The sequence below is a fragment of the Mobula birostris genome, chromosome 10, assembly GCF_030028105.1.
Source record: "Mobula birostris isolate sMobBir1 chromosome 10, sMobBir1.hap1, whole genome shotgun sequence".
NCBI lineage: Eukaryota > Metazoa > Chordata > Chondrichthyes > Myliobatiformes > Myliobatidae > Mobula > Mobula birostris.
In genome coordinates, this window is record NC_092379.1 from 93,768,064 (window position 1) to 93,784,460 (window position 16,397).

Consider the following 16,397-nt stretch of genomic DNA (forward strand, 5'->3'; position numbering starts at 1 on the left):
TAGGTTTTCTAAAATGACTCCTTCGACCTGAGGCCACAAACTTATCAATCACCCCTCGTAAATTAGTTTCAAAAATAAACAGAAAATCTCACTGGATAAGTTGAATTACAGATATTATGGAGTATTATGAGCTATTGCACATGAAATAATTTTGGCAATTCACCATTACGTGGAAGATAATATGCCATGTAAACTAACACTTGTTAGTAAATGGTTCAATACAGTGCCCACTTTGTACTAAATTAAAAAGACATTTGTAAAACTAACAGAGCACTGAGCATATCAGGTTTGTTTGAATCCATACTCTGATAGCATTGGGATATCAGAATGAATTCTCATTATAATTTCTATAATTATCATAGTTTGCTGCCCATGTTTTTTCACTTTTAGAAACACAGAGACTAAGTATACTCTCAAGTATTAAAGCTCTGTAAAAATTAATTTCTCTAAAAATACAACTTTTATCAACACAGTGCAGCTTAGCTTGTACAAACTAGAGATAATGTCCAAAATGTACTGCTAAATCAATTCCAGATATACAAAGAAATTATAATAGGGATTTTTTTCTGTCACAGATTTGTAATGTAAACAACTTATTTCTCTATATATTATGTTTTCTGAAAGATACAGTACTTCAGATCTGAATTTACATCCACAAGTCATATTTCACCTTTTTCAAACGTATGTTCCAGCATATACTGCTGTACTTTTAATACAAGCATGGACAGCAGCGCATTCTTTTCACGTTATGTTTCATATTATCTATAATGTACGGTTAGCAAACATTAATCTGTTTTTAGATCCCTCCATGTAAAGAACACGACAGTAACAATATTTTATTCCATTTAGCTCAGTCTATTGAAAACACCTTCCCTCACAGTAGATCAATATCAACAACTGATGTGAGGGCAAAAGGCATTCGCTAATTTTATAGATACATTTGCATATGATGGACTGCACTCAGTTACAGAGAAGTGCAAACCTGTGCTCTCTTACTATCATAGAGGATCAAAGCAGAAAATCTTCTTATACTATCATATTAGAAAACTTTAATCTGTCTGAAACTAACCTACCTCAATGGAAAAGCAAAGTGAAATTGTTGTTCACTCTGTTGCTTCAGTAAATTTATCTAAATTTGCTATGCAGCTGTAGATGGATTTATAGAAATGAACTGAACAGATCAAGCGTGCTCCAAGTTTAGCAATCTACACTGAATTAGCTGATCTCAGCTGGGCCAGCAATAGCTGCTTTCCTCTCCCCAGTATCCAGACGAAAAAGCGTAAGTATTTGCCAAGTCCACACTTCCAACAATCCCAATATGATTGTGCAGTTTTGTGGGTGTAATATAAAGCCAAAATTAAACATAATGGTGACACCATCACACAAACAGTCTAGTACAATTTCAGATGAAAAATTTCCAATGAAGTGCAGATACTAGAGAATTGCCAGTGTCCATGAAAATCATTGGCAGAAATGAGATAAAAAGGTGGGAATTGTGAAAAAGTCTGCAGATCTTTAACACACTGGAATTGAGCCATGGCACAAAATAAACAAATCAGTAGCTTCTGAGCAACAACTTCTGGTTTGTAGTAGTTGGCTGATTGATGGATGGACACAATATCTGTTTTTATTTTTGATTCCTACCAGTATTTCAAGATAAGAGCAATTGGACCAATACAAACAGCTGCAAATATGTTAAGAATTTGATGGAAAACATTTTTTTACTTTACAAAAATTAAAAGCGACTGGATATGTATTCTAATATTGAGATGGAGAGGTGAGGCACAAAGATCTAACTAATGGGGGAGGGTACACAAGCCTAGGAAAAGAATGCCAGCATTTTCTTCATGGCTTAAGTTGTGACTTTTCTATTTTATGTCCCATGACTATAACTTGACTTATGCTACATTTTAGCCTTGAAATCTCCCATTTTCTAACAAAACTGTGTTGTGCAAGTATCAAATGCCCAGTATTTAGGGATGATAAATAAAGTTCTGTTAAAAAGCCTGTTTTCCAAGTGCAGCTCAAATTGCACAAGCCTGAGGATTTCTCATATTTTAAAAAATATCACAGAAATCAACTCTTTAAAAAAAAATCTTGTAACTATTTAAGGGAGAAACAGCATTACAGTGTGTACAGTAGTCCTGTAATCTTGTGAATGTTCACTTTGTTACTAGTTTTGCAATGTCTTGATTCCATCAAAACCACTAAACTTCCATCGCTTTTCCAAACTTGCACCAACTCCACTTATTTCCTGCTGGAACACATGATGTAGTCGTGTCATCAGGCCTTCTATTTCACCAGGAGAGATCTGCATGGAGAATACACACAATATTGCCCAATGAGTGAGTGAATAATCATCCCCGCAGCAAGAAAATAATCCTGAACTCAGCCAATGTTCTGGGTTGTCACTCACTAATACCATCTAACTGCTCTTCAAGTTTTATTGCAAAAGGACAGATAAACCAACACTCTGTGTGAGTTGATGTGAACCATAAGTGGCAAGTGGGTCACAGTTGTCATATCCTGGGACTTGATTTAAAGGAGACTGATGCAAACAGCCCCATAAATTTGAGACCACAGTGCCCATGCTTTACATTAAAACAACTTCATTTGATCTCTTCAGTCTTTCCCTTCCTTGTCCAAACAAGCTACATCAGTTCTGCTCTCTTCCATATAGACACACCGTGTCTTGAGTAAAGCTTCACATTCTTCTTTCATATTTCACTTTGAGTGTCATTAACCTGCATGACAAATAATCCCAATATTCATCCAAGTCAACTAGCGTTACTGAAACCCATGAACAGTGAGTAATAATTGAAGTTAAGACGTGTCAAAAAGGACTCAAATCATTAATGCTTACTAAAGGCCTACTACTGTTTAGAATTTATTTGTTTTTGGCGAGCTAAAACATTGTTATGCTGTGGGCTACTCTAACTTTCGACCCCATGAGAAGACTGCAATATTTTTTCCAATAGTGTGCAACAGCACTGTTGTTTTGGTGGTAAATGCTTATTTATGTAACAACAAGTATAGGGTCTGAATGACACACGATGAATCCATTCAGCTGTTGACATTTTGCTACGTATGGTATTTAATCCTCAAAAGCACATTCTTCAAGGCAGCCAGATAGTCAAACACACATGAAAACTTTACAAATACTGACAATGCTAGAAACCTGAAACAAAAAAAAACAGAAGATGCTGGAAACATTCAAGCAGTTGTTTGTCTGTCTTGTGTACGTTTTTTCATTGATTCTATTGTGTTTCTTTATATTTACTGTGAACACCTGCAAGAAAATTTATCTCATGGTTAGAAATGGTGACATATATGTACTTTGATAATAAATTTAATTGTAACTTTGAAGGCAGCATTTCAGAGGGCCTGCCAGGAGGTGACTGATGGCCTGTCTTCTCAGAATAACATCCAAGTACAATTTATCCTTCTTGTATTAGACTTGTGTGTCATCCTGGGAAGTGTCATGGGAAACGCCACAGTGTTATTTTGTGCCATACTGCCAAATACTCACACCTGTCTACCCTCATCCCAACACACACACAGATCAGACTTATAAATCTCAGATGCTATAGATTTGAATACTCCATTTTAGTTAAGCCCATGAGGAGTAACAATAAGCTATTCCTTAGCTCAATGCCTAAAAGGAAGTGTCAAGAGCAGCAACAGCATTGAAGCCCAGATGTATTTCAAAGTATAGGCGCAATCTGCCAGTATGCACATGCACCCTGAAAGGAATTCCATCTCCTTTTGATTGATCAAATATAAACACTTTCATTATTATGTGATATTCTATTCCCACTAGACTAGACTGACTTTGATAAAGACTGTTTATGCCTCTCATTCTTTGATTTTGTAAACTACGAAGAGAAGCACTGCCCCTTTTCTATCCTGCATAACCTTTCTTCCTTTCCATAATTTTCCCTTATTTACCTGAATATGTGGTAATATCTCGTACTCTCAGTGGCAGGGTCTCACCTATTAGGTGACCACCACTTATTATCCCAGAGATGAAAGGCATTTGGGTATACTGGCAGAGTAGCCCTCCTCTGCAGAGGCAAAGCATGTAAGTTTAAGAGGGATTATTGGTTTCCATATTTGCATATACTGTAAAGACCATTTGACCAATTAAGTCCATATCAGCTCAAGGAGAAATTTCTCTACATTGCCATCAGCTCTATCACCCACACAACACTGGAGGTAATTCAGATGGCCAATTAATCTTCTAACCTCACACACCTATGGGGTACTGGAGTGAACTGGAACACCCAGAGCATCCCACTTGGTCACATGGAGAACCTGTAAACTCCACGAGGTAGCAACTGGTGGTCACAATTCAACCAGGGATGCTGGAACTGTGAGACAGCAGCCCTACCAGCTGCCCCACTCTGCCACCTCTACCCTCGTGTGCTATCCTGTTGTAGTATGTGGCATGCAAATGTAACTAGGCATGAATTTACTTTTTTGAAATGGTGTGAGTAATCAAGACATACAGGGGTGATTGATAAGTTTGTGGCCTAAGGTAGAAGGAGATGAGTTATTAACTTCACACTTTCTGCATTTTCACTCAGAGTTGAACTGCACGTGCATGTAACAAGAGCTGTATAACTCATCTCCTTCTACTTTAGGCCACGAACCTATCAATCACCCCTGCTGTGGACCAACTGAAGATCCAAGACACTCTCGTTACATGCTCGTGCAGTTCAACTCTTTGAGTGATAATGCAGAAAGTTTGAAGTTAATAACTCATCTCCTTCTACCCTGGGCCACAAACTTATCAATCACCCCCGTACTTCCACATCTTTGCATCCAACAGTCTTTACAGAATTCATGTAGATACAGTGGATTCCAGTTAATTGGGACACATTGGGATCAGTACATTTAAGCAGCTGCCCCTATTAGCCGAATTTTTTATGGAAATAGTTAAAAAGGTATATAAAGACAAAATGAGTAACAAATTATGTATTTAAATGAAATACAAAACAAATTAGATCACTACCAATAGTGCTACAGTACTATAAAACTGTGGATTTGTTCCTAATAGCTATTGATGGAGAAATTAATCCAGTGTACACAATGAACAAAATCAGCACAGACTGCCTTCATACAACACTATTGACAATTGCATCTTCCAAATCTTCATTTTCATTGTAACATTCAAGATGATTATCAAAACTTTCAAATTCTTCACAATTCCTCATTTGTTGAAGTGAAATTGGTTCATCTTCACTTCTGGCCATTTCTGACATCTTCAAGCATGAATGTTTGAAACCGCAGTGAGCAAAATAGTTAAACGAATTATCTTACTGCTTAGTTCTTGCCAGCTATCAGTGAAAAAAAATCACAGCTTTTTGAACACAAATACACACAAGTAATGCTACTTAAAACCTGTTTGCTCTAAGCACAGAGTAGAGTCAAACAGTCACACCAGTGTGTGGAACCGACATTGGTTAGAACTTGTTCGGCAACAACCTTATGTCCCAATTAAGCAGCAGAAGTCCCAAATATACAAATACAATCCTTGCCATTTTCTCGATTTGATTTTGTTCTTTCGGAGTTGTCACAAAAAAAGTGGCTGCCCCAATTAACCAATGGCCCAATTAACTGGAATCCATTATAATGTTATGTCACTAATCAGAGAATAAAAGTAACAATTCTGATTTACCTTAGCATCCAGTCGCTGTAGATAAGAACATATATAGTCTATACTGGCACCAAAAGGGTGGACATGGAGAAATGTAGAAATAATACCTGCAATTTAAAAAGTATGCTTTTTAGGGTGAAATGTTAAAATGACAAATATTTTGACATTTCTAAAAAAACTTCCTCAGAGAGGCAAGTCATAGGTTGTACAAAACAGTGCTACTTTAAAAGAAAAGCTTGTTCTTCATTGTACACCTGCAATTTAGCCCAGCAGTTATGACTAGAGCAGTGACCCAGAGCTCAAGCTTAAATCATGACAGCTTATTGCACTAAATTCAGTAGACTGGGTAATTAGGGAACTAGCAGCTGAAAATGGTGAAAAGTAGCCAGGTTGCTGGAAAAGCTCGACTAATCCAGTAAGAGCTTCCAGAAAAAGGAATATGCTGACTCTAATTAAACTATCAACATGATGATCCAAAGACATTCTACCGCATGCTATTGTCAAGGACAGTTAGAATTTGTAATATTCACAAATTCACTGATATTCACAATTTTCAAAAAACAAATATACTTGGTGACCACTTTAATCAGGTACAAGTGCACACATGCTCATTAATGCAAATATCTTATCGGCCAATCATGTGGCACTAACTCTGCATGAAAACATGTAGACATGTTCAAGAGATTCAGTTGTTGTTCAGACCAAACATCAGTTTGGAAAAGAAATGTGATTTAAGTGACTTTGACCATGGAATGATTAGTACTACTAGGCTGGTTGGTTTGAGTATCTCAAAAACTGCAGATCTCCTGGGATTTTCACGCACACACAGTCTCCAGAGATTACAGACAATAGTGCGGTAAACAAAAAACATCCAGTGAGCGGCAGCTCTGTGGGCAAAAACACCCTGTTAATGAGAGAGATCGGACAATGGTGAGAGTGGTTCAACACAACAGGAAGGTGACGGTAATTCAAATAACCACACATTACAACAGTGGTATGCTGGAGTGCATCTCCAAATGCACAACAATGGCCACTTTATTAAATTAATTATAAAGTGCAATACAAAAATAAGACACATTTGATTAAAGAGATCACACACCAAATATCTATTACTTGTGGTGGAAGAAGTAATCAAGTTACCTATTCAAAACTTTTATACCATGACCCAATTAAATGGTCTATCTTATGAAAAGAGTTGTCATAAATTAGTATGATATGGGTTTGATTGGCATGTCAGAGAACAGATCATGGCTGTTTACTGGCTCATTTCTAAAAGCTTCACAGTAGTAATGGCATGCTAGTCACCCAATTAGAAGGAACACATTGCAATGAGGACAGTGATGGAGATGCATGTATTTTCTGAGTCACATTAGCTAACAGAGTGCAAATACAGAATCAGAACTATAACTCCAGAAAGTTACTATTGATATCTTCTAAAAATGACACATTTGATTAAAGAAGTCACACTGCGTTATGGCATATCTAGGCAAAGCAATAATGCCAGCACATTAAAAGGATCTTGCACATTTCAGTCTGAGATCTCATACACAAAGAACAGTCATATGAACGACATAACAGAGATTACAGCTGCACATGGATACCACTAGAAAGGGCTTGACTCTTTCAAGAGAGTAGATGGCTAAATTACACTGAAGACAAATTGTAGAAGGGTGATTAAGATCATCTTCTAAATTGTATTTTTAAATCCCCTCTCTAATACCTGCATCCATCTCTCAATATGCAGAGCAAGTCCTTATTTTAAACATTAGCTTGTTGGATGATTACAAATTTGTCATGCAACACACATCAAAGTTGCTGGTGAACGCAGCAGGCCAAGCAGCATCTGTAGGAAGAGGGTCTCGGCCTGAAATGTCGACTGCACCTCTTCCTACAGATGCTGCTTGGCCTGCTGCGTTCACCAGCAACTTTGATGTGTGTTGCACAAATTTGTCATAGTAGTTATAAATCTATTTTTAATTTTTAGGGAGATGTGTTGGGATTACATTGAAATGGAGGTAAAATATTTATGTCAAGTTATCTGCCAATCATATTGTCATAAAATAAATAGAAAAGATAGAAAAACATTTTTGTAAACAAATGATAGCTTAACAATAATATTACAGATGATAAGAATTAAGAGATGCTACTTGCAGTGCATCTTCAATTACACCCAATATATTAAAGAGAACTTATGAAATGCTAGAATATTTTGGAAAAGTCTCAGCGAGACCCCGTACAATCATACTAAGATATCATTGCTACTGCAGCATCAATATGTAACCTGGCCAATCTGCAGAAATTTCTTAAACATAGACCACAATATTCTCTTTTGTATTTTTTACTCCAGGAACATGCTGCTAAACAAAATGATCATCCAGATATTTATCACAACATACTATTTTTATACTGCTATTTATACTACTATTTTTAATACTGCTAAATACGACCCGGCTGGTAACGTAGTGGCATCAGTGCCAGACTTCGGGATGAAAGGTCCTGAGTTCGAATCCAGCCGGCTCCCCTGCACGCTTTCCATCCGTGCTGGGTTACGAGCTGGTGGAGTTGGTACGAGTTGGAAACTCATCCGGCAGAAGGCAGTGGCAAACCAGTGCTGTAACTTGTCTCTTATGCAGTTCCCCACTACGTCAGAGAGACGTGGAGGGAAATCGCCCGCTAACCGGAGAACCTCCGGATGCGACATACGTTTCCTTCATAAATACAAATGAATTTATAAATAGATGAAGTATTGTGTTAGGCTTATTAAAATAAAACATTTCCTACCCACAAGCAGCGCTTCTCTCTCTGATCGGACAGGCCCTGTGATGACCCTGTCCAGCTCACCATCTTTTTCTTGATTGGAGCCCAATATAATACATCTTGTGCTATTCTGGGTGGAGTAAAACATCTTTAATGATACATTGCTCAGCTGACACACTGAAACACAAACTAATTTTACAATAACTTATGAAAATAGAAAATCCTGTTAACAAGTATCCTATCGACATGCAGCTCCGATCTTCTGAAAATGATCAGATGAGGTCTGGAAACCCCCTAAAGTTGTACTGAACTCGGTAACACAAAATAGTCCCAAGTTCTTCAAATAACCATGTTGTCTTACCACCCCCTCCCCAGCAAAGGGAACCAAAAGCTAGAGGGTGAGATTTAGGGTGAGAGGGAAAAGATTTAAATGGTATCTAAGGGGCAACTTCTTCGTGCAGAGAATGGTATATGAAACAAACTGCCAGAGAAGGTAGTTGAGGCAGGTACAATAATGACATTTAAAAGATATTTGGAAAAGTGTATGAACAGGAAAAGTTTAGAGGAATATGGACCAAACACAGGGAATGAGACTAGTTTAGATCAAACCTTGGTTGTGTTGAGCCAAAGGGCCTGTTTCCGTGCTATGACTCTAACCAATCTCAGAATAAGGCAAAGCAAGTTCAATAATACATGAGATAAGACTAGCATGAAACCACTTGCTCAGTCCATACAGCCATGCCACTACAAAGTCCTACTGACTCATTTCTATTGTTTAGACCCTAATGGAAGTTCATTTAAGTTTCTGGAAAGGACAGGTAGATGTTTCATCATGACTTGAAAATAGAATTAATAATAAAGTATGCAAGAGGGTCAAACTTTGAAAGTACAGGATTTTCAAACAGCAAATTAAATAAACACCCAGAATGGAAAAGAAGTAAAACCAATATATTCAAAAAATGAAAAAGTTTTATTTTTCAGTTCTAAGAAGGACTATTGCGTATGGTAACTCTTACACAGTTCTTGCAGTCATTTTAAAAATGATTTTAAACACCAATTTGTTAATTTTCTAGATTTCTGTCTAATCAAATATAAACTGATTTTAGTTGGCTGGGGTGTAAGGGACATATGAGGGTGATTTACGTTTGTATATTACAGGAAGCACTGATTCAGGAAGCAATAGTAAGAGGGTAATAATGCAATAAACCTCAAAATGATGATGGTGATATATATTTGACAAGTCAGTGTATACTGTGACTTACAGTAGCTTTACGAACAGGTTAACAGGCATATCAATGATAATGCATTATTTACATTTATCAACAACTCACTTCCAAATAGACATGATCTTCAATTAGTTATTTTCAGATCATCAAAATTATGGCATTGTCCTTGTTATCCTTGATCCAATTATCAATTGTTATGAGTTTTTTTTAACATTATAACAGTGACAATATGGCAGTGTTTGCATTTAATGTAGCTTGAAGAAAGTTCAAAAACCAGGAATATGGTAAACTGAATTTGGTGAAGAGTGGGAATAGTGCTGCTAGGTATTGAAACCACATCTGAAGATAATCTTGTTTTTGTATGAGATGGAACAATAATATACTAGACCAGGTGGAAAATATTAAACAATGAACTGAGGAAGCTGTTGGACCCTTGTTCTCTTAAGTAGAAGTATGACAAGGTTCCTCAATCCTATACCACATAAGATATTAAAGATGCTTCAGCAATAACTTTCTTTCTATTATGACATCTGAAGTGGGTCCATTTTCAACCTCTGAGCAAATGAAGCAATCCATGACAGCCTGCATAAGCGACAAGTAATTTGCATCACAAAAGTGCTTGATAGGAGAGACTTAAAGACATTAATATTCAGTAGCGCTTTCGCTACTGAGTACTCTATAATCAATATCCTGGAGACATGACTAGCCATGTAAATATTGAGTATTTATGTGCAAGTTCTCTTGTTCTACTTTCCTGGTTTAACTAGTGTACTAAATTAATCAATGGTTCTTTTTGTACACCGCATCACGTACTTGCTCTGAATAACAGTTAAAACTGTTTTTAAAGCTTTTACTTATACATCACATTACCATTCCATTCCTGAACCAAACGGCAGAACTCTAATTGCTATCGTTCAGCAACATTATGACCACATTGCATTCAGTTGGACTTTTTGTTATTCTTTTGTTCTAATTGTGATTTCTTGCAAAAATTGTGTATTATTTGCGCTTAATTTATGCCTTCTTGTGAATGCTGTTAATATGATGCCAAGTACCTGCAAATATGTTTTTCATTGCATCTGTGCATACGTGTATACACTTACATGCATACATTTGTGCCTGTGACAATAAACTCAATTTTCTTGATTGAATCCTTTGATCATCCTCAAGCTATTTTAAGTTTCAATTCCAGCGCTCGTAATTGAACACATTGATGAAAGCACAACTGTTAAATGGGATAAAACCTGGATCTGCAACTGACATCTGCAAATTAACTTTGACTAAGAGAAAATTAAAATGTAGCAGATTATTGCAAACCCTTACATTTTTTTAAAACTGAAGATATTTTTAATGGAAAAAATTTCACTCACATTTCCTTCATTATCGCTTTCATGCATATCATCTCCATCTGCACTCTCCTGCTAAATTTAAATTGGAAAAATTAATTTACCATACTGTGAAAACAGAAGTTAAGTCACTTTCTGCAAAGTACTCTTGCACATATTTACATATTCTAAACATTTCTTTGTGTGCTTACCTATATAGTTAACTAACTGATTATCTTAGTTTTTAATAAGTACTCAAAGATGAATTTTGCAAGTAAATCAATGCCATAGAATTTTAAACTATTTGTACAATGTTTCCATTGAGGAAATTTCAACAAAAATAATGTTTCTCTAACTGACAGGAATTCTTACTTAAAATAAATATATTTTCCTGAAAACTTATTTTGTGTGTAAAAACATAACAATGGAAGACTATCAGAAAGATTGAATTGTTCTAGAGGAAATCTTCACAGCAGATTTTAAGTCAAAAACCCAGAAAAATAAACTATGGCTAATTTGGGCTTTAGTTCTGAAAGAAAAAAAAATCAAGAAATGACAATGATCTAGAAGAAGGGCAAAGAAGAAAAAAGGACTGCAAAAAGCTTAAAGAGTGTATACTATCATAATAAACAGAGTAATGGTAATTGTACTTTCATACAGAGAAGCACAAAGGAGAAGGAGAAGATGGCTGCGTGACGCAGCTTGCAGCTGCCACTCCGGTGGTGATGTCTGTTATCTGTCAAATAGGATGCCGTGCACAATCCTGATTTGATGGAGACAGCCTTGAGAAGCACGGAGGAACACCTGGAGAAACTTCTGAAATTCCTGTTTCGCTGCCGCTGCTACTGTGTGATCCAGAATCTCTGGAGGGGAAGGCCCCGAGTCCTCGGCTTTGCTTGTTGCTTGGCAGCCGGGTCGGGGTCGAAGCGCTCAACAGAGATGGTGCTCGGTGTCGGAGGGCTGGTCGGAGGCTTGAAGTTTTCGGACGGACCCAGTCGGCTGCGGTCAGGTGCTTCCAATACATCGGCAAGTTTGTGGCACTTCCGTCTGCATGAGATGATGGGGCTATCAGGACTTGAGACTTTTTTTTACCGTGCCTGTGGTTTGCTCTTTATCAAATTACGGTATTGCTTTGCACTGTTGTAACTATATGTTATAATTATGTGATTTTGTCAGTTTTAGTCTTGATTTGTCCTGTGTTTTCTTGTGATATCATTCTGGGGGAACATTGTATCATTTTTTAAAGCATGCATTTTTAAATGACAATCAACAAGGACTGAGTGTCCTCATAATCTAATCTAAAAAGTGTTTATTTTGGGGAAATAAATACCACAAAAACCAAATCCCTTTAATTTTTGATCTTTCTGTAATGCCAAAGTCAAGGTGACACTTACATTATCTTTATTTAAATAGCTTAACTTGGGATTCATCAAGAGACAGGGATTCCCAGTTTTTACTACCTTCAGTATTTCTTGAATAAACATACATATCTACGAACAAACCATGTAAATAAAGTCTTTGCTGTAAAATGATATGATTACAGGCTTTCTCTCACTTTACCACATTTATTGAAGAATTTTGTTTCTTCGTCAAAGGGAGCTACAGATACAGTAAAAATGCTTGAAGTGCTCTATTTAGTTGGGAATTAAAACACAAACAATTTTCATTAGTTCACAGAAATTAAATTCTTCATATATAGAAGATAGAGAAGAAAAGTTGAGAAACAATAAAAGGGCAACATTTTTTCATTAGAGGTCAGCGATTAAAGAGAAATAAAGGGAAACACTGTGTAAAATAAAAAAAAACTTCCACTTTATAACCTTATCTATGTTTAAGAGGCAAAAATGACCAGTGTGGAGTTCAAAGTCTTTCTGAAGTAAAAAGGGGATAAACACAATCTGCTTCATATTGAATCACGTATAAAGCAAAATGATTTGTTTACAATAATTGTGTTCATTAAAAGTAACCATTAGTAATTCATTAATGAAGTTCCAATGTTCCCACCTTGCTTTTAAATGTTTCTAATAACATTTCTGCATTTTGTTTCTCTTCTTGTGCCTTTTGGAATTCAGCTTCTTTCTTTTTACATTCTTCCCGTAAATTCAAAAGTTGCTGTCAATGTTGGAAGAACAAAAAAGAATCACTCTCACAATAGACCACATTCTTCACATTACCACTGCACATACTTTAAATTCAATAGCAATTGTCTGATTTCTTGCTTTGTACCTGGGCTCAACACTTTAGACCAGGCTGATTCCTAATTTTACGAAGCAGAGGTCTGGCCCCTCTACTTCATACCAGCTACTGCTGGCACATCCAGCACGGCACTGTTTATTTGAATAAGTTCACTAACTTTCATTTAAAAGATGATGAAGGATATGTTTTCCCTTTTTCAAAACTTATTTTAATTATTTAATTTACATTACTTGAACAAGTATTAAATAAATTTTTTCATTAAATTTGTTATTTTAAATATTTCAGTACTGAACTGTCAGAAAGCTATAGGAGCAGGGTAGTGGGGTTGGACCACAGTTTGCAACTCTGGAATATTCATATGTTGGCTTATTCAGGAGATGGATGTGAGGCATGGCTTGACTCAAGGACAGTCCAGTTTAATGCATAACACGCAGAAAAATGGAACTGATTCCCATTTTTCTGCGTGTTATGCATTAAATTGGCTTTACTATAAAGTGAGTGTTTATTGTGAGAAACACTTTGGACCCTTCTTCCATTTTCATCTGTAGATAGGCCTCAGCTAAGTCCATTTTGCTGAAGTGTTTCACTCCAGATAAGTTTGCAAAGATATCTTCTATCATGGGCAGAGGGTATTGATCCACTTTCTGTACTAGGTTTATGGCGACCTTAAAATCACCATCCCTTGATATGTTTGAGTTTTCCAATGCCATCTTTGAACAATGGTGTGGCATCAGCCAGTACCTTTTTAATTTACTTTCAGTTGATTCTATTGCAGGGGATATGGCATTTAAATGGTGGATGAATCTCCAGTCAAGTTGTAGTTGTCTCAGCCAATCACGACCTCACGATGTTGGCCCTCCTGTTTTTACTCCAATGTGGCTTGCTGTTTGTTATATTTCACTGTTACGAATGTCATTCCCATAGGAGTTAGCTTTTCTCCAGTACGAGTTCCTTGTTGGGTATCTGCAAGTTTCAGTTCAGTATCTTAGAAATGCCATTTGGTGACTGAAACAGCTGAGCCAGTATCCAATCCATTTTAATTAATTTGCCGTTCACATTATAGATCTCAAGGATACCCACTTTCATCACTATCAGACTTTTCATCAACAGCATGCAGATTAGTGTTCTTTTTGAAACTGCAACTTGACTTTTTATCTTTTATCTCTTCCCTGTGCAGCCCATTCATTTTTTGCTTGCATACTCTTTGTACATGGCCTACTTTATTGCATTTTCTGCAAGTTTCACTTTTAAATCTGCATTGGTCTGGTGTGTGTGAATCCTTGGCACAATGGTAACACAATTTATTTGGCCTGGCAAGCTTCTGTTTAGACATTGCAATTTTGTTCACACTCATTTTCATTCCTGACTGCAACTCAATTGTGTCTCTATCTGCTGTTTCCATTGACACAGCAATTCCAACTGCTCGTTTAAATGAAGTTGGGTTTCAGTTAGGAGCCATTGTTGAATGCTTTCTTGTAAGATTCCACAAACTAAATGATCTTCCAGTGCTTCCTTAAGCTCATCACTGAACTGACAATGCTCAGACAATTATGGACTCCCTGTCCTTTTGATTTCACTTATGAAATGTAAAGCATTCTGCGATCAACAATGGTTTTGGTTCTAAATGTTCCTGCATTACTTTCACAATACCAGCAAAGCTCATTTCAGCTCGGTTGGTCTGAGCAAACTGTGCTTTTCCACCCAGTGCACTCAGCAAAACTGGTACATAGGCTATTTCATTTGCTTTAAAATACTGCTCCATTCGCTCAGTTACACATATTCCAATTACCTCCTGTGGAATCACACGTGTTTAATTGGATGTAGCCAGCCATTTCTGCTTTTTTAAAAAAATGATTATTGCACTGTACTCACTGTTTATAAACCAGTGAATTTGTCTTTTTTTTGAACTCAACAGTCTTCTTTCCTCTTGTGAAGAAAAAAAAGCATTTTTTTTTACTTGAACGTCCTCAACAGGTAGGTAGCTGTTTACAACTTTCTTGTTGCCACTATTATGTTTTCTAACTCCAAAATATTAAACTAATTGCAAGAAAAAGACGTGAGCCCAGAAGAATATGTCTTAGTTTTGTTTTTTAATCTTAGTGAGGCATGCATGTATCAAGTGGTAGTGTCATGACGTATGCAATTCATGTATTTTTACATATAACTCAATGAATTATTTAAATGGACAAAAATGCTAATCAAACAATATATTTACAATATTTCTCAAATATTACTGTAATACTAAATATACACCAGGATAGGTTCAATTTTTATAGGCTATTAGGTAATTGGCATGTTGTCCGTGGAATGAATTCTATTCCACTGTGTATAAATACCCTCATGATTGCTTTTAGGTTGCCTTTACAAGTATCTAAGGTGCATTAGAAACAGTGTACTGCCATGTTTCAAGTAGTGACATATTCACAAAAATTCAACTGCTGAGGTCCACTATTGATATTCATATACTTTTCCTTGTTGGCCATTCGAAAGATGTTATATTTCTATTTTACTAAGCAGCAATCTGAGGGGGGAGGAGAAGATTTAATAGGATATATATAGAATATATATACATACATACATCCAAGCGGGTGGTGTGTGTGTGAAATGAGGAGGTAGCTGAGGTGGCATAATAGCAACTCTTAAAAAACAGTTGGAAAGGCACATATATAGAAAAGGTTTATTAGGATATGGACCGAACACGGGCAAATAGGATTGACTTGGAGAAGCATCTTAGTCAGCGTAGACAATTTGGGATGAAGGGCCTGTTCCCATGCTGTACCAATTATTTGTCAGTTCACAGAACCTTCAAAACTTTGGTGCATGAACACTTTTCACTCTGTGCAGTGAAGAGCACTTACATACGTAAGATTAAGCTTCTGAAATACTTACGACTCAAAACAAAACTCTTCATTCACAAGCTCAAAATTGAAGTTAACAGTTGTTTTTAAAAAACAAGAGTGACTATTCTCCTAATCATGTGATTTTGCTGGAAAGATGTAATGCTCTGGATTGAGCACTGCACATGAGAAAAGTAGCCCAGTATACTGTAACTCAAGCCTGCTACAAAGTAAATACATACACCTTACTACAGAATTACCATGCAAGGATGTTCTCACTCCACCCTGAGGAATGAGAATGGGTGGAGAACAGGTTTGTTTAAAAAAAACTTGAGATAATCTTAAAATATGAAATAAATTGTCTTGCTTTGAATGATTTTCTTTTGAAGAAAAAAAA

At 36.5% G+C, this 16,397-nt stretch overlaps 1 protein-coding gene across 8 annotated transcripts in view; it reads right to left on the reverse strand.

Moving 5' to 3' along the window:
• LOC140204170 (ecto-NOX disulfide-thiol exchanger 2-like) overlaps positions 1–16,397 on the reverse strand; it is a 267,263-nt gene continuing 250,866 nt past the window's right edge. For 7 of the 8 annotated variants that reach the window (XM_072270622.1, XM_072270620.1, XM_072270619.1 and 4 more), the window contains 5 exons: positions 12,972–13,079; positions 11,013–11,063; positions 8,441–8,546; positions 5,681–5,766; positions 1–2,311 (listed from right to left, as the gene is read on the reverse strand). In XM_072270622.1, coding sequence (XP_072126723.1) covers positions 2,174–2,311; positions 5,681–5,766; positions 8,441–8,546; positions 11,013–11,063; positions 12,972–13,079 — 489 coding nt within the window. In that variant the 3' untranslated portion in view covers positions 1–2,173. The remainder of the gene's footprint in view (positions 2,312–5,680; positions 5,767–8,440; positions 8,547–11,012; positions 11,064–12,971; positions 13,080–16,397) is intronic. The other variant, XM_072270618.1, reaches the window with a different exon arrangement.